The sequence below is a fragment of the Chelonoidis abingdonii genome, chromosome 12 (assembly GCF_003597395.2).
Source record: "Chelonoidis abingdonii isolate Lonesome George chromosome 12, CheloAbing_2.0, whole genome shotgun sequence".
NCBI classification, from domain to species: Eukaryota; Metazoa; Chordata; order Testudines; family Testudinidae; genus Chelonoidis; species Chelonoidis abingdonii.
In genome coordinates this window covers 4,242,869-4,262,085 of record NC_133780.1, presented here as the reverse complement: position 1 = coordinate 4,262,085, position 19,217 = coordinate 4,242,869, and the positions used below count along the sequence as shown (strand labels likewise).

General features: G+C 52.9%; 1 protein-coding gene across 1 annotated transcript in view; it reads right to left on the bottom strand.

The window, feature by feature from the left end:
* Window positions 1–2,302: 2,302 nt before the first annotated feature.
* Window positions 2,303–19,217, bottom strand: part of LOC116829207 (C-type lectin domain family 2 member D-like) — a 276,193-nt gene continuing 259,278 nt past the window's right edge. Inside the window, exon 4 of the mRNA XM_075071686.1 lies at window positions 2,303–2,709. Coding sequence (XP_074927787.1) covers window positions 2,556–2,709 — 154 coding nt within the window. The 3' untranslated portion in view covers window positions 2,303–2,555. The remainder of the gene's footprint in view (window positions 2,710–19,217) is intronic.

Genomic DNA, 19,217 nt, shown 5'->3' with positions numbered 1-19,217 from the left:
TAGCCAGCCAGATGAGGTGAGTCCCCACAGAGCAGAATGGGGACACAGACACCTGGACGGCAGCTCCCTTGCAGCATCCCTGCAGGCTCTACAGATAGAGGTTTCTTTAGTTTAGTGCAAATATTGTTTTTCAGACATGGTGTAAACAACACACTCAGCCAGTTTGTGAAAAATCTGACTTTTTAGAAGAAAAATTGGGTTTTCAGCAAACAGAGCTGATGAAAAAATTTCAGTGAAGCTTAGGCCTAAGACCTGGAGCAGCAGTTCTGTAGTAGCAGCAGCATCAACACTCCCAGTTAGTGCCATTAGCGAGTGGCCCCTGCCCACAGACTCACTGTCTGTGCTTCCTTGTTGATCTTGCTATGCTCTGGGGAGGGTGGTGTAGTTCTGTAAAGTCTGCACTTTCTCCAAACCATCTGTAATTTACTGCCCATTCTCCTCTTTTATGGCTCATGATATTTGGTGTTTTTCTTAAAGCCCCAGCTCCTAGAGTTGCGGGAGTAGGCCAGAATCTCAGTTCTCACGGTTTTCTTAGGGATGGCGGACAAAAAACAAGCCTTTAATGCTTGCAGAGAATGCTAGAAACCAAGACCGTCCAAGGCTCACAAACCAGCAGATAAATAAAAAACTCTGCAGTTAGTATTTGTAAGTCTTGTGATTTTTAAGTGGGTCTCACCATTTTGAGGTCTGACTCATTTTTAACTCTTGTGTTTATCAATACAGTCCACAGCAGATTGCAGGATTCCATTCAGGCCAACTGCTCTATTTAGAACACAGCACTTAGATATAAATCTACATATACAGAAAACAAGGAGTATATTACCAAACAGAGATGCAAGCGAGAGTGAACAAATCCTGGGAAGTAATGGTTACATAGAAACAGGGGCGGCTCTATGGTTTTTGCTGCCCCAAGCACAGCCGTTAGGCAGCTTTTGATGGTGCGCCTGCGGGCGGTCCGCTGGCCACGCGGATTCAGCAGCATGCCTGCAGGAGGTCCACCAGTGCCACGCCTTCGGCATCCCCGCTGCCAAATTACCGCCGAAGCTGCGAGACTGGTGGACCTGCTGCAGGCATGCCACTGAATGTGGCCGGACAGCTGCCCCCCACAGCTTGTGGCCCTTGGCACGCGCCTGCTGGTGCTTGGAGCCACCCTTATGTAGAAAACAAAATACTTTCTAGAGCTGGGGTTCTCACAAATTTTTGGCAGCCTCAGAATGCAGCTCTGATAATACTTAACTGTAGGAAAAACAAATAAATTACATATGCATATTTACACTGGGGTTTTTTGCAGATTCGATAAGAAATCTCAGGAGGCACAGTTGTGTTTACCCTGTAGTGGACCTAAAAAACAAACAGGTGCTTTGCACATTCTGGTCTTTCTTGTTTTGTTTTTTTTGATAAGAGGTGGATGGTTGTACAATAATTCTAAACTAAATGTTTAAGTGCTTTACATAACAGAAGTCCAAATAACATTTTTTCCATTATATCTGCCAATGTCCAAAATTTTTCACAGACAAAAGACCAATCTAAAAAACTGACCAGTACTAATAATGAGAATAGTAACAACAAAATCTGAGCTGTTGCTATTGTCTTTTGACCTTGGTTTTTGCATCATTTAACAGCTTGTGCCTCTGAAACTCACAGTGGTAATTTTGTTCATAAGTGCTATAGGGACGCTGCACTACATACATTTCAATGTGATGAATTTCTCTCTTACAAACAGCACACACTGCAACTTGCTCAGAAGCAGAATGGGAAGGCTTCAGAAACACAAGAAACTGCCTTTCCTCAGTGCTGAAGTGTTCATTTTTCTTTCTAGGTTTTGCTTTTCTTAGCAGACTGTCCTAGAGGAGCCACCTGCTATCACATTCAGGGTCATTTTCTGGCACTAGGTTATTTGAAATACTTTGATCCCCATTTGCATTTTTAACTCTATCACCTGCTGCCATGAACAATCACAACCTACCCAAATACCACACAGGGAGATGGCCAATAGCGGCTTACGGAGCTACAGTAACACGAGATGTAAACATAGTGATTAGCCAGTGAATATACTTTGTGACTTTAAAGAAAACCACACCTGCATAGTTCAGCTCTACCTGCACGGTACTATTTCGAAGGGGGTGTGCACTATGATTTATGGCATTTAGAAGGCAACTTTAAATATTTGACATTTCAGTGATTGTTTGACCACTTTGGAGGCTTTCGTGGCTACAAAACAATCAGCTGGTGGCCACATTTCAGAAATGTGGTTCTGGAGTCTTAACTAACAAGGCCTCCCTTTCCCTTACTTCCCCAGCTTGTGGCTGAGACTCCTTCTCATAAGATCTTGCCCTCTCAGCTGCAGAGAGAAGCTTGACAATGTGTCCCTGAGTTTAAAAGTTCAGAAGCAGAAGGCACATACCACTCACACCTACAGTACTTGAATGAGCCATGTCCCCATTCATCAGCCTGGCCAAGCTCAAGATCTCAGAACCAGGCAGTGGGGCCCTCGAGCAATAAGTGTGTGTAGTTTAAACTGTGGATTCTTTGTATCAGTGTCATTTCTGGAAGACTTATTTTGAGCTCCCTTCCACTGCAGTCCCTTTTCCCGTCACATACACCTCAGGTTTGCTACAGATCCACCGTCTTTCCATGTAGCACCGTGAGCTGCTGACCCCTTTCTCGTCATTCAGATACGCGCAGTCACCGCCTCCTCTTATCTGAAACCTGCAACACAGAAGCCAGGGAGCTGCAGTCAGGCAGTGGCTGGGCATTTCACACCAGTCACAGCCGGGGGAGCTGTTCTCCTCAGTGCAGGCCTGAGTGCGGAGCAGCTACTCTCACAGCCCCTCGGGAGCAGAGCGGAGCAAATCATTCATTGTTCAGCTCTGGAGCCAAACTGAAGTAGGCAAAACTGATTGTTTCTTGGTCCGTCCTCCCCCCCCTCCCCCCCACTGAAATGAAAACAATTCATGTCAGGTCAACAGACACCTGAAAACAAAATGAAACACCAAGACAAAAATGGCCTTGGTCAAAAGAAACATTTTATTTAACCCAAAACCAAGTTTTTCAGTTCAGTTTTGGGTGTTTCACCTTTTGGTGTTTTGTAAAGAAATAGCTAAATTTCAAAAACAAAACATCAGTGCAAAACAAAGTCAAAATGTTTAGCTTGGAAACAGCCGAAAGAAGCCATTTCACCGTTTTTTAAATTCATCTGCCGCCAGCCCCTCCCCCACTCCAATATGCATTTTTCAGCAAAGTTACTATTTGCTGGGGGAAAATATTGGCCAGACTCTATTCAGGATTCCCCCAACCGCACAAGCGACAGGCTCCAGGCCCAGCATCACCCTGGCAGACAGGGACCATTACACAGGGGGCAACAGAACGGGGAGGGGGGTCTAAGAAGATGGACTGGTCACCATGAAGATGGGTGGATATTTTAATCCCACTGCTGGCTCACTCCCGCCCAGCCTGGGTTAGGATGGGCCCCTGCAGGTCCAGACTCCTCAGAACAACCCAGCCAGGCGGCCCCGGGGCAGAGACTCCAGAGGCATCTGCATGGCAGCGAGCAGCTGTAACCGCCAGGTGGAAGAGCTAGAGGGGGGCTCCCTGGACAGTTTCCATCGTCCCGTCAGGGCAGAGGCCCGTCAGGACACACTGCACCGGGGCGGCTGGAGCGAAATGGCTGCAGCACAAACCCAGCAGTGTTGTGAGATGACATCAGCCCTTGCAGTGCCTCACGTGAGGGCAGGAGGCAGCACTTCAGACCTGGGTGAAGGGCAGGATCAAGGCAAACCCCCACATGGGGCTTCCCACGTTCCCACCTAGCTAGTGGCAGGGGTCACATAGAGAATAGCCGTCTGCAAGGGGGGCCAGCGCCACTCGGGACACTGGGTGGGATCCCCTGTTGACACCACCTAAGTCGAGCCTTGAAGTGGCAGCAGCAAGGACTCCCCATAAAGAGTCTGCTACTGGGATGGGCTTGGGGGAGCCCCCCAGGGCAGCAAGTTTCAGAATTAACATCCCATTGAGATATATGGGGCAGCTCCGACTTCTGAGCTATTGGCTCAGGCGCTCTGCAGACTCAGGCAGGCGTTGCTGTGTTGATTACACTCAGGTCACATTTCCCCAACAACCACAAAGAGACTTTATATGTGACTCTACTGCAATCACATGACTCCAGGATCTGGGGCCCCAGAAATAGACTAGACTATAGTGCCTGGCCCCTAATCCATCCCTGTCTGATCATACAGAGTTAGCTTCCTAGATTTATACTGGGCACCTGACTGGCAGTGGCCTGTGACAGTTTTGGGGAATATATACCTGCAATCAACCTCAGGGTTCCTATTTGCTTTGTGACAGGTAATTTGATTGTGAATTAGTTTATCGATTTGCTAGCAGGGCCCTGGCACAAAGTCCTACATCTGGGAAGATACAGCCGGGCCATTAGCAATGCAATGCCCCTGGTGGGGCAGTGGGGGCTTTGCAGAACCACTGACTGTTAGTGCCCCTCTATGCTAAGCAGCCCACAGGGGTGCTGGTAAATGGAAAGTCCTCAGCGGGATGGAGAGAATCTGTGAGACTGATTTTTGAAGGGGGCCAGTCCTCTAACAAGAGGGGAAGACCCTCATCAGAACCAGACAAGTGAGCAGGGAAAGTGGGGGGCAGGAGGGATCTTGCCTCCTGGAAACACTCTGAGCAGAATCAAGATGACACTGAAAGAGGAAATTGCATTCAGGGGTTTCCTGTTCCATTCATCTATAACTCTTGAGCTTTCCATTGGGGATGGGGGAAAAGAGTGTGTTTGAGAAGTTCCTTTGTGAAAGCAGGTGATCCTTGTTTGTAACCATCACATGACTCTCCCAGAGTTACTCTGGAGTGGAGGGTGGCGCTCTAGGGACAGCATGGCCTCTAGGGAGGTTTAGGAGGGTTTAGCACTGGTTTTGGGTCCCACAGCAGCTGGACTGCAGGGTCCCACATCCTAAGGAGGGTACTAGACAGGGAGTCTGTACCCCAGGAGTGGGCCACAGAGGCCTGAACTAGAGACAGTATCTGGTAGCTATTCAGACGGAGTAGGCCTGGAAACGGGAGAGCCAAAGGTTGGGTCTAATATAGCAGAATGGGGACTGGCCATTGGAGAGCACTGACCCAGCCTGATTTTTCAAAGTACTGAAGTAACCCAGACCAGGGAAGTGGGGGGTCTCCATCCCCCTCCAGTGCCTGGCCTGCATAAGAGCTTTATGAATCAGGATGGGTTTTCAGTTAAAGAAGTGGATTCTTTAGCTCCAATGGCAGACACCTCAGGAACCTTGCTGATGAGGGCTGGGGAAGGACAGCGAGTGTCCCAGCCGAAATCCCTGTGCGCTGCGAGGGCACCTCTGGCTATGATGGGCTCTGTCTCTGGCCCACCATCGCATTGCGGGGAGGAGCCAAGAGTTCTGGGGACACACCAACTCCCATCGGTCTCTGGTACACGCAGGACGTGACCGGACCAGGGTCGTGTCTGGTTGTTTCACTAGCACTGAATGGTCCATCTACCTGAACTCAAACAGCTCAAGACACCAGAATCCCCAAGCCCAGGGAATTACTACAAAAGGCGAGACAGACTCACAGATCGTTGAATTTGGTGCCGTTGGTCCATTTCCAGGGCTGCCCCTGCTCCCTCCAGAGGCCGATCCAGTGGTCATGGATATCCTTATGGCGCAGCAGGAACATCTTAAAGAAAGCAGAGGGACAGCATGGATCAAACCCAGCTTTGGTGCTTTCCTCTACTCCGGGCTCTGAGCTGAGAGGATCCCAGTCACACGCTGAAGAGGCTCAATTTATTTTCAGAAGGACGCTGCATTTCCCACTCCGTCTTGCAAAGCACAAGATCACCCAGGTACCCTTCCACCACACACAGCAGCTCTGCCCCTGTGCTCCCAGTCACCCGCACCCCAAGTTCCCCTGGGCTGGGGGCAGCTGCTGGGTCTCTTCTCACAGAGCAGCCACCGCTCACCGCAGCAAGGTACGAGGTGGGAGCAAGTCAAGCTGATGTGAGAGGATCCCCCCTCATTCTCAGCTGGCTGCTCCTTTCCCATCCCCAAAGCAGGACCACTGCCTGTGTTCTCTGCCCACTCCAGCAGCCAGCAGATGCTTGAGCCAGCCCAGCCCTAGACCTGGCTGTCTCCCTATTTGGGGAGGGGCAGCTGAGAATGGGCAATCCCTGTGATCACACACAGACACTAGGGCCCTAAGCCCGGCCAGGCCTGGCACTGAGGGGCTGGAAGTCCATTTACTCTGGCCTCCCAGCACGAGAGGGGTCAGAGTTGCTCCTCGCCCTGCAGGGGCAGAGCCCACGTCCTACTGCAGCAACTGCTGTGCCAAGGCCAGTGTATTGCAATTAGAAAGTCGCTCACCAATTCCTGCTCACTGTCGATCCCAGCCAGGGAGGCACCAAAGGAGGAGCAGTGTCTCTGAATGTAGGTCCAATTCCCTTCGACCTCTGAGAAATAGTAGCATTTCCCTCGGTACTCGATCCAGCCTTCCGGGCACGCAGGGCCAGGAGGGGGGCACAGATCAGCTGATGAAAGCTTAAATGCCAGCACTGAGAATGAAAAAGTAACATGTGGGGTCAGAGGTACATCTAGAATTGGGCATTTGACAGGTACAACAATAATCGGTCAATTGACCAATCAAATGTGTCTAAAAACAGTCAAATATTTTAAAATACCAATTTATCAGAACAGTAACAAACAAGAACAAGAGTTCATTGTCTCCAGTAGGTTTAGCTTTGATAGATTCTTACGCCTAATTTAAAAAAAACAAAATTTACTTAACGGAGTTATTTTAACTCAGTAACAAAAGCGAAACAATGAAACGAAGTTCTGAAAAAACAAGTGTGTCTCCATGACACAGTCAAAAAGGCAGGTGGCCTCCTACCCCCAGGGTTCTTGCTGAAGTATTTGACACCGTTTGACTGTGACTAAACAGGCAGTCAGTTGACCGGTTTGCCAAGCCGACTGGGATCCCCAGGCTGGGCCTGTCCACTGCAATCAGACGCAGGTTGACGGAGACGTTTGTCACAGAAAATTTGCCTGGCAGGGAGGATTCCACGGACACTCCCAGCCTGGGAGGCACTAACACAGCCCAGAGCATTTCACCCGAGGTACAAGATCAACAGCTGGATGTTCAAGCTAGCAACAAACAGCAGGTGAACAACAAGAACGTGCGGTAACTTTCACTCAGGGATATGAAAGCCACAAGGTGGCACCAGAAACCGCAGCAGCAGGAAGTTCGGGCCGGGAATGATGTAACTTAATTCACCTCCTATGTGCAGACTTCTCTTTCCCCAAATACAGCAGCAAGACAGACACTTGCTGGAAGCCCTCACACACTCTAACCCTTTCAGTGCCATGAAAGAACAGCAGTGGGGTCCCCCATAAGTGACACCCAAGAGATATCTGAAAGGCCTGTCTAGTTGGTGAATAACCAGAGGCAGAGTTATTAGATAACGGTGGGTAAGAGCCACAAAACCATTCTAAACCCTGCAAGAATCACTCCTGCTCATTTTTACCCTTCGGGGTATTTCCTGCTGTTTCCTTTTTGGGGTTGAGAGGAGTCCGACTCAAACCCCTCCAGCCATTTTTGAGACATCACTTTTTTTTGCACCACAGTAACTCGATAGCTGTTTTTTAAGCCTTCCCATGTGGCTGGTGCTCAGGGAGGAACAGACACTAAGTCTGGAAGAGTTAGGAAATGTGCAAGCTGTGATCAAAAAACAAGCATGCGCTCACCTCACTCACAAGCCATGTCTCACCCTGTAGCTTAACTGTGCAGTGCACAGTAGCTCACACCCCTCCCTTCAGAACTGAGCACAGAAGTCAGTGACTAACAGCTGATGGCACAGGCTGTCTCTACCATCCACTCCAAGTCAGATGTCACATGTTCTGCAGAGCTCCCTGCAACTGTAGGAGTGTAGCCAACCCTAAGCTCACAGGTCTCGCCTTACAGCGAGAGCCAGTGCTGCCCATTGCAACAGCCTGCCATTACAGCAGGGAGCCGGGATTCAGAGCCCATCTGTATCAGAGCCATTTGCACCACTATAATCACAGTGACGCAGTTCCATCAGGGCAAACACCACCTAGAGATGTGCTGGAGCAGTGTGGCTCACTCTGGTAACTACCTGCAGCAAACTGCACCCAGGCAAGCTCCTTTGTGCACCAGTGCAGTGTGTCTACTTTGGGTCTGCACCAATCCAACTGCATGGATGTCATGACATCGGCAGAGACAATTCCTAATGCAGACAGACCTGGATTCACCCCCCCTTGCCCGCTGCTAAACCCTCCTGGGGTCCAGTGATCAGATCCCAGAGCAACAGATAAATCCCACCCCCCTGACCATCTTACAGCCCCCGCCCCCCCCAGCCCCAGACTACTGGCAGATACAGCAGGGTTCATGTTCACCACACACACACCCTCTGCACTAGCATGTGCTGTCTGTGCAGCCCGGGGGAGTGAATGGTGCTCAGGGACCCTTCATGGCCAAGATCAGCGATTGGTGGGTTTCTATGCTGCGTTGATGAAGGGGTCTATATTGAATTTTATGGCTCATTTCAATAACAGTAGCACCGGCCACTCGCATGACCTGAAGATGCAGGAAGGCCAGGCTGGTAACCTCAGAGCAACAGAGAGCAGGCAAAGGGCTCATTGCTGCTCTGTGCCCTGTCCCATGGGACACCCTGGTAAGTGACTGCTTTATGGCAGATGCCAAAGGTCACTTGGGTCCAAAGTGCTCAGAGCTGGGCTGGAGGGAGGGAGCTAATGTCAGTCAGATCCTCCTGACCCAGAGAGTGTCCAGGTGCAGGAGTCTGGGAGGGAGCAGGAGGAAGGTTGTGGAAGAACATCACCCAGGAATCCTCTGTCCCAGGGGCAGAAGCCAGACAGGCCGTGAGGCGAGAGTGACCATGGTAGGTCCTGGGGAGATGGGATGTGCAGAGATCACAGAGGGAGGGGAGGGGAAGGGAGCAGGGCGGAAGCTGGGAACTCACCTGCCACAGCAATGATGGCAACGATCAAAGTACATGATACAACTATCAGTGCAACCACAACTGGACCGGTTTGACTTTTCTTGCTATTACAGTGAGGTTCTGAAACACAAAGACCCGTCAGGACAGCCACGAGGACGCGTCTCACCGACAGCACCACGGCTGGAGCTGCCCTAGAACATGCCCCGTTCTGTTGATTGCTCCTTCTGTCAGATGCTCTGGGAGAGGAACCTGGAGGCTCAGGCAGGCTGGGGCTGGCAGAACAGTCCCTCCTTCTCCTCAGCCCAGAGCCCTCCCTGGGCACCCCCAGCCAGGCTGTCATGGGGCCTGGTGAGATCAAGGGCACAGAGACAAGGACCCAAACATTCTGGTTGCAGGACCTCAAGCTGCCTCCCGCTCCCCCTCCCCACCCGTGCCCCCTGCCGAGCGCTGGCTGGGCCCACACTGCCGAGTGCACCTGTCCCCGCACACTGGGGTCTCGCACTGGCCATACACAGCAGAAGGGGCGAGAACAAACCAGGCAGAGATGGGCCAGGGCTGTCACAGGGAGTCTGACACACCCAGCCCAAAAGGCCCTGCACAGACCCACGGCCACCACTGTGTGCGCCAGGCAGCAGCTGTGAGCCAGGAATCGGTGCCCTGATAGCCCCTGGGGGAGACCCAGTTCCTGCTGCCCATGGACAGGGGGTTACTGGGCACTGGCTGCTGCCACTGAGAACATGGCCCCATGTTGGGCAGCCTCAGGGTCACTCTCCAGCCTGGTCCCAGGCAGCAACACCCCATTACCTGGCTCCCCGCCAGCCTCCAGGTTTCCATTGCCATCAACATGCAACTCCTGCAGCGGCACTTCACTCTCAGCAGCTCCGGTTGCTGGCCCCATTGTCTCTCAGCGACACTCAGGCTAGAGATGGTGTTACAGGCGCTGGGCTGAGGTTGGCTCCTCTGTCTGACTGGGTCTGATCCAGCAGCAGCGAAGTTGAGTCAGGGCAGAGGTCCTGGCCCTGGTCTCCTCCCTATTCCAGACTCTGCAGCTGATCTGAAAGCCAAGACGGACCGAGCAGGACAGGTCAGGGGTGGGGGCGTGATTTGTGGTTTCTCATTCCCTGCCCAGCAGCCCAACGCTCTCCCAGAGCTGATGCCACAAGGATTACATAAGATAAGAACGGCCAGACTGGGTCAGACAATGGTCCAGCTAGCCCAATATCCGTCTTCCAACAAGTGGCCAGTGCCAAGTGCCCCAGAGTGAATAACGAACAGGGAATCAAGTGATCCATCCCCTGTTGGCCCATCCCAGCTTCCTTACAGAGACAGGGGAACACCATCCCTGCAAACCTGCTAAGAGCCATTGATGGACCTGTTACTCCATGAATTTTTCTAGTTCCTTTTTTAAACCCCTGTAATAGTCTTGGGCCTTCACAACATCCTCTGGCAAGGAGTTCCACGGTGGACGGGCGTTGTGTGAAGAAATACTTTGTTTGTTTAAACCTGCCTATTAATTTCATTGGGTGACCCGGTTCTTATGTTATGAGAAGGAGTAAACAACAACACTTCCTTATTTTACTTTCTTGCCCTACACCATCATCGATTTTTATAGACCCTATCATATCCCCGTTAGTTGTCTCTTCTCCAAGCTGAGAGTCACAATCTTATTAAGACTCTCCTAATAGGGAAGCCGTTCCAGTCTCCTAATCATTTTGTTGACACTTTTTTGAATTTTTTAGAAATCCAATACTGTTTTTGAAGATGGGGCGAACACATCTGCACACAGAAATTACAAGGTGTAGGTGCACCATGGATTTATATAGGAGGCAATAATGAATTTTCTGTCTATTATCTATCCCTTTCTTAACGATTCCAACATTGGGTTGCTTTTTTGAATTGCACATTGAGTGGATGTTTTCAGAGAAACTATCCACAACGCATTGAACCCCACTGGCCCCTCCAACCCAAAAGGGCCTCAGAGATCTGATCTGCTTGTGGAACCCCACCCAATCAGCATCTACCCCTCAGCTGAACAAAAGGTTTGGGAATTTTCTTCTGATAATTTTTGATGATCTTCTAAGTAGTAATCCATCAGTCACTCTGTACGTCAAACCTATCCGGGGGGGAGGGTTAATGTCTTCTCTGGGGCACTGGTAAGGTGTGGGTGTCCACCTTCGTCTTGGGCTGTAAGCACAGGGTCATTAAGGCAGGGCCGCCAGAGGGGGGGGGCAGTGGGGCAATTTGCCCCAGGCCCCGGGTCCGCAGAGGCCCCCCTACGAAACAAGCCAAGGCTCGCTCCCCGACCCCGCTCCGCCGCTCCCAGAGCCCAGCGCATCCAGTGGACATCCGCTGGACAGCGCGGGAGCCTGGATAGGTGGGGCCTGACTCTCCGCCCCACTCAGTAGGTGGCGTGTTCAGGGGGCGGGGCTACAGCCCAGGTGAGCTCAGCTCCCTCCGCGCCACGAGCTCACAGCCCGCCCTGACCACTCGGCCTGAGCGAAGGCGGAGCTCAGGGGCCCGCCGGAGCCAGGTGCAGCTGTTGAGCGAGGCTCCTGGATGCGTTGAGGCTCCTGGTGAGGCGGGGGGACAGGGGGTAGGCCTGTGGCTGGGGCGGTTGGCTGGGGCGTCGGGAGCAGGGCAGGGGAGGTTGGAGTGGTTTGTGGTCAGGAGAATCAAGGGGGTATGATTGTGGCATGTCCAGGGGTCTGTCAAGACCTCAGCGGGGGCGGGTACAGGGACAGGGGAGCGGGGGGGGGCCTGGGGTGGTGGTTGGGGGGGTCTTTGGGACGGTGCAGGGACAAGGAGCAGGACAGGTGGATCTGAGGGGGGCAGGAAGTGGGTAGTGGTCGGATAGGGGGCAGGGGCAGCCTGTTTGGGAGGCACAGACTTCCCTACCCTGAAGCTCAATTCAGACAGCTTTGGAGGACTTGCAGAGAGCGCAACTGTTAGCTTTTCCATTAGGCTACTCCTTTCACTTTCTAAATGCCAAAATTATAGTCATATATTTACATTTCAGTGCCATAAGGGAGATTCATGTCAGGGGAGGGTAGCTTCATTTAAAATTAGCCAGCTTGGAGGAGGGATTACATGAGAGACAATATCTATAACCACACTTCCTTCCCAACCCACCAAGGGAGACCCCTCTCCCCTGCATTCCCCTGGTTTGGTTAATTCAGTAGTTCTCAACTTTTATACTGGTTGACCTGTTTCCACGCAAACCCTGAGTGCAACCTCTCTCCTATAAATTCAAAACACTTTTTATATATCTAACAACTATTATGATGGGCGCGGGGTTTGAGGGTGGAGTTGGTACTAGTGACCCCCCTGAGTAAAACCTTGTGAAGGGTGCCTGACCCACAGTTTGAGACATTCCTGAGTTAATTTAATTTTAGCAAGCCCTGTGTCCATTCACATGCATGTGCTATTTTGACATTCAGTTTTCAGAAATTAGGCTCATCCCCAGATTCTGGAACAAGCTCAAATGCTCAGTTCACGGAGTATGTACATAAGCTGTACCGGCACAGTAACCATCTCCAGTTTTGTGAGGGACCCCATGGAGCCAGTCTCTAGGCTTAAATGCATGGAGGTTAAGTCCATTAATGACTATTTAGCCAGGATGGGCAAGGAATGGTGTCCCAAACCTCTGTTTGTCAGAGAGTGGAGATGGATGGCAGGAGAGAGATCACTGATCATCAACCTGTTAGGTCACTCCCTCTGGGGCACTTGGCATTGGCCACTGTCGGGTAGTACGATCAGGCTACTGACCTGGATGGAACCTTTGAATTTGACCCAGTATGGCTGTTCTGATGTTCGCAACCAAATGAACCCAAAGTTATGAGAAGATATGAAGTCAAGAAGCCAGCAAGTAATCAGAAATCTGGAAAAAATCTGACTGGATGGGTTCAGGCATTTGGTCTGGCAAGCTGAGGTGGTTGAAAAAGTTTGGATTTTTTTTATCCAGAATTTTTTTTTATTGTTTTCTTTACAACAATCAAACACAGCAAGCAGCAAATATTTGGCCACAGATTTCTGAAACCCCAAACCATATTCAGGTTTTGGCAGACTAATTTCAGCTTTTCAATTAAAAAAAAGCATAACAAATTTTGAAAGAAAGCAGACATTGTCCGTGATTTTTTTCTGCTTTTTAAAAACCCCTAGTTTTCGATCCAGAAAAAGTTTTGACAGAAAATAGTTGTCCAACCCTTTTAATGAGCTTTAGTGCCTTTTCGCCCTAGCTGATGCTGAGAACCTGTGACACCTTGTAAAGAAGTTTTCTCAAAACTGGGTTTGTGCCGAGATGCAGAGATTTATTTTTCCCAGGGCTGCCCAGGGGTGCGGAGCAAGTGGGGCAACTCGCACCGGGCCCCACAGGGGCTCCCACGAGAATATAGTATTGCAATTTTTTTTATGGAAGGGGGCCCCCAAAATTGTTTTGCCCCAGGCCCCCTGAATCCTCTGGGCGGCCCTGCATTAAGGAATTGGTCCAGATCAACAAAGGGCCCAAAGAGACAATGGAAAAACCCCACTGACCAAAACACTGACACCTAAAAACCAAGGACCACAAGGAGGTTTTCCTCTCACCTCTCAGCAGGGAACCTGAGCGCAGACCAGTTTGAGGACAAAAGGATTGAGACCTAATCAGCAGAGGAGAAAGTGTGAGCTCCTGGAGCAAGCTGGCTGCTCTCTCCCGCTACTCACAAAGGAGTCAGAGCCTGAGATGGAACCCACTATAGTTTGGCCACTGGTTTACTCTGGTCCCACTTTTCTGTGGCTCTGCTAAGCTAAGGACTTTGCTATGTGCCAGATGAACAACAGACCCAGCTGTTTTGAAAACGTTGCTTCAGTCACTGCAAATACTGGCTGGGTGCACTGATCCCTGAAGCCAGTAAAAGTCTCTGAGCAGGAGCCTATGTTAGTGTGAACCAGAAGGGCTGGAGCCCAGGGGCTCACGCTAGGAGGCAGTGAGGCCCACTCTGAAGGGCACCCTCCAAGAGCCTGGGTAAAAACTGGGATGCAGCCAGGGTCAGTGCAACCATTTAGGCGGACTAGGCAGTTGCCTAGGTCGCCAAGATTTGGGGTCGCCAAAAAGCAGCACCCCCCAATTGTTTTTTAAGTGGTTGAGTGGCCCGCTGCTGCTGGGATGGAGAGGGAGTCTGAGCTGAGCCCTGGGTCAGCCCGCCAGCAGCCCAGGGCGTCCACTGCGCAGTGGCTGCTTCACTTATCCCCTCTCCCAGGCTTGCAGGCCAATCAGCTGTTTCTCCTCCCAGGCTTCAGGCACCAATCAGCTGTTTGGCCGGCAAGCCTGGGAGAATTGGAGCAGGACAGCATGCTCGGGGAGGACGCAGAGCAGAGGTGAGCTGGGGCGAGGAGCACACTTGGGGGGGGGAGGGGGGGAGTGGAGATGCTGCCGGGCTGGGGCGGGGGGGCGGAAACACGGTGGAAGATTGCTTAGGGGCTAGAGAACTGTCCTTGGCACCTAGCCCTGATGCAGCTTCATCCTGTGGATCTGTGACAATCCGCACCTCTCCCATGGCAGGCCATCCCTGGCATCACAGGTCATACAGCAGCTGAGTGGGGGCCCAAATTGCCGCCAATTTCATGGTGCCCATGGCAGCTGCGTGCTGCATAACGCGGGCAGCATCAGCCCCTACGACGGCAGTCCTATTCCCTGGCACATCAGCGGCTGGGGCCCGACTGCAAGGAAATTAGGGGCGTTCCTGCCGGGGAGCCCCGGCAACTTCCTCTCAACCGCATCTCTTACCGTCGCCCCATTTCCATCCTCTTCCCCCAGCGACCCTACACTCAACTGGCAAGCAGCGCGACAGCGGAGTCAACCCGGCCCCAGCCGCTCCACTTGCCAGCACAAGCGCTGCTTAGCGTCCTGCCCTCCTCCAGAAGAAGGAGAAACGGACCACGCACACGGCGTTCTGGTGCCTGGAGCCTGTCCCGCGGGCTGTTGGGAACCCAGTTCGCGGGTGGGCATTAGGACGCTTTTGCCGGCTCAGTTCAAGGCAAAGAAACATGAGTCTGCCCTGGGTAGCCAAGGGGAACCACGAAGGACGGCTTTTCTCAGTACAGGAGAAACATCATTTTCCCATCCCACGATATGTCCAGGCTGCTAGTAGTCGCGGACGCCTAAACACGCATTCCGCTCCGTGATTTGTTCCCCGCAGGCAAAGTTTTGTCTCTCGAGGCAACTCAGCTCTGCAGTTTAACTGCTTATTTTGCCTCCCCCCTCCCTCCGCCCGACCCCCTCCCCTACAGATCACGCACGAGTTCTCCCACCTGCAGCCGCTCCCCGGCGACCTCCTTAACCCCACCCGATCGATCAGCGCACAGCCCTCCCCAATAGACTCTGGTTCCCCAGTGTGATCGATGACCAAACAGCTCCCTGCTCGCACCCCGTCACCTTCCGTGGGCACAACGCCAAGCCCCTCCTCCACCGCTGGCGGAGACGCGCAGCCCTCCGATCGCTCGCGGGGAGCCCAAGCTCGCCGCTCGCCCAGGCTACGTGTCCCCCGGAGCCAGAGCCTCCCGAGGAAGCGGCTAGGAAGCGAACCCGCTGGGGGCAGAGGGCAGCAGGCGAGAGGACGGGCTGACCCAACCGGAGGCGACTCGGGAGAGGGACCGCGGTGTTGCAGCCCCGGACTCAGGCGAGGGCAGGTCAGCAACCACCAAAGCGAAAATGCCCCCAGAGCCGGGTTAAAAGCAGAGGGCTTCGGCAGCTCAGGAATCGCAGCGGCAACACGCTGCTTCCCTGCTAACTCGTGCCGCTACCGCTCCAGGCTGTTGCTGAGCGGGGTGTTCCCTTTTAATAACCCGCGATAACCAGAACAGTGACGGGGGGGTGCAGACCATATCAGGCGCATGGGGGGAGCGGGAAGGGGCTCGGGTCAGCGTGGCCTGGCTGCCGTGGGGAGCCTGGCAGGACAGGGGCTGAGGCTGCGGTGAAGGGAGCAAGCCCCCCGGGCAGAGGGGCCGGCGGGGCGGGATGCGGCCTGTGGGCGCGTGGTTTGTCCCCGGCCTACTGGTAGAGACTCGTTGGGGAACCCCGCGCCGAAGTGCGCATAACGTATTAGGCGTGTCTTCGCAAAATTTGGGGAGGAACCTGCCGCAAAACACGTTTCAGGAACTACATCGTGGTTACGCGCAGTCACGTTGTCCCGCGGGGGACGGGGCGGTGGTCCTTCCTGCTGCTCCGCTCCCCCACTCGGGCAGCCAGGCCCCCGGGCAGGAGAGCGAGCGGGACGGAGCCACGCGGCTCCCTGCAGCGCAGCCAGCTGGCCGGGGGAGCCTGGCTGGGGAGGGGCGGCAGCAGCAGCCGGCTGATCCCTGTCCGGGCTCGACTTCCCAGCGAGCCGCATCCCACCGCCGGCGGGCCCTGTGCGCACCAGCTGGCTGGGGAGGGGCGACAGCCCGATGCCGGCCCCTGTTCTCCGCTTTACGGGGCGGTGGAAGCACCTACCAGTGTGTAGTGGGGAACCACACGGGCGGGCAGAACCACGGGGGCCCACGCCCCCTGCCCTCGCCTTTCCCCCGAGGCCACCGCCCTCTTCCTCCCCCTACAGTATAATCTTGAAATGGGGGGCAGACAGACGCTGCAGCTTCCACGTCCCTCTTCCAGGCAGCCTGCTGCCTTGGGGGGGTCAGCGTCCCAGGCTATCGGAGAGGCTCTGACCCGCGCCCGCACCCCCACCACTTCCTCTCCCTGCCCAGACTACAGTTGCTGGGGGCAGCTGGCCCCTCCCCCATACTAAAACAGAACTTTCGTATAATAACACAGGAATAGATCCCCTCCCCCCTCCAGACCGCCCATCCTTGAGGCTGGGCAGAAACCCATAAGCAATTTCCTTAGGCTTAGGCCCCATCTAAACGCGAGCTGTGAAATTTGAAATTTCGATTTTAGACTTACGCCAATTTCTGCGTAATTCAAGCTACACGGGATAGCGTGAGCTGAAATCTGAATCTCTAAAATCGAGTTACTCACCCGTCTTCACCGCGCCGAATCGATGTGCGCGGCTCGCAAAGTCGAATCCGGAACTCCGTTTGTTTTGGTGGAGTTCCGGAATCGATGTAAGCGCGCTCTGGGTTCGATATATCCCCGTCTAGACGAGACGCGATATATCGAACCCAGAGCTTTTGATTTTAACGCGCCGAAATGGCGCATCGTATAGACGTGGCCTTAGTCTGCCTGTGCCCAGGGCTCTGATTGTGGGTAGCCCATCCCGGCCCATGTGCCGCTGTCTCCCGACCCCTTGCACCACCACCTCCAGCTGTTGAAACTGAACTCACCTGGGCCCCACTGCCCCCCAACCCCTCAGAACTCCACCCTTCTCTGCCCTGGCCCTGCTGCCCCCCGCCCTGGGAGGACACCACTCTTCCTGCTTCCACACCACCTGTGCCATGGAGCTGCCCCCACCCCAAGATCAGGCCCGGATTGATACGGGGGCAGGGTACTCAGGAGACACTGTGACCAGTGGGGATCTCTGGGCGCTGACCCCGCTGAGCTGAGCAGTGGTGGGTGCAGCATGCCTGTCCCTGTGCAGACACAAAGGAGCCAGGTATGAGGTTCAGCAGTGTGTGTGCTGGGGGTGGACTGGGGCTGGGGGGAAACGTGGAGGCTTTTTTTCCCCCCAGAATATTTAACAGGTTGACATGTCCATCAACTTTTTTCCGGGGGGATTTGCTCTGGGCAAAGGATTTGGGCTGTAATTATGTAACCCCTCTGCCAGATGGTGTCAGCAGCAACAAGGGTGTGGTGCACTATCTAGGGGTTCCCCTTAACAACTCAACACAGAACCAGATCAAGCCCCCACCCAGTAACCAGGGAAAACTAAACACCCCCAGCAGCACCTCTAGAAGGCAACACTTCTCCCCTCACCAGCACTGAGTCTGTGCAGTAGAACAAAAAAACCAAACTCTGACTTTTATGGAAAGTTCTCACCTCTGCCTGAGTTAACCACAAAGCAAAGGCACAGAGATGTACACTGCAAATTAGAACACAGAGAGGAGCAAAGGTGGGGTTTTGAGGTTTTTGAGGTCAGGCTTGACAAAGCCCTGTCTAGGATGATTTAGTTGGGATTGGTCCTGCTTTGAGCAGGGGGTTGGACTAGATACCCCCTGAGGTACCTTCCAACCCGGATATTTTATGATTCTATGAAAGGATCCTTTGCAAAGGGATTTCCTGTCTTGCACACTCCCAACCATCATAAGAGTTCTTTTGCATGACCCTATTCTATTGGGGGTGGGCTTCCCTCTCTTCCAGGTTAGGTGACCGGCGTGACCCCTCACTCAGGGCAGGCTAAGCACAGTTCTACTGCCCTTTACCCCAACCATCCAGAGAACATTTCACTCCCCTACCTTCAATACCAGAGCGATCTGTAATGCAGCACTAACCAAAATGAATCACTTTGGCAAAGCGGGGCTGCCTGCAGCAGCGGAGGTGAGTATGCAAACAGGGGCTGCACAGGGGAGAGCTCCTGCTGACAGTTCTGTACCAGCAGCATCAACGCTCACAGTTAGTACCATTAGCGAGCGGCCCCTGCCCACAGACTCACCATCCGTGCTTCCTTGTTGATTTTCCTATGCTCTGGGGAGGGTGGTGTAGTTCTCTAAAGTCTGCAATTTCCCTAAACCAGCTGTAACTTACTGCCCATTCTCCCCTTTTGTCTCTCATGATATTTGGTGTTTTTCTTAAAGCCCCAGCTCCTAGAGTCCCGGGAGTAGGCCAGAATCTCAGTTCCCATGGTTTTCTTAGGGACGGCGGACAAAAACAAGCCTTTAATGCTTGCAGAGAATGCTAGAAACCAAGACCGCCCAAGGCTCACAAACCAGCAGATAAATAAGAAGAACTCTGCAGTTAGTATTTGTAAGTCTCGTGATTTTTAAGTGGGTCTCACTGTTTTGAGGCCTGACTCATTTTTATGTCTTGTGTTTATCAATACAGTCCTCAGTAGATTGCAAGATTCCATTCAGGCCAACCACTCTATTTAGAATACAGCACTTAGATATAAATCTACATACACAGAAAACAATAAGGAGTTTATTACCAAACAGAGATGCAAGCGAGAGTGAACAAATCCTGGGAAGTAATGGTTACATAGAAACAGGGGCGGCTCTATGGTTTTTGTTGTTCTAAGCACGGCTGTCAGGCGGCTTTCGATGGCGCGCCTGCGGGCGGTCTGCTGGCCACGCGGATTCGGCGGCATGCCTGCAGGAGGTCCGCCAG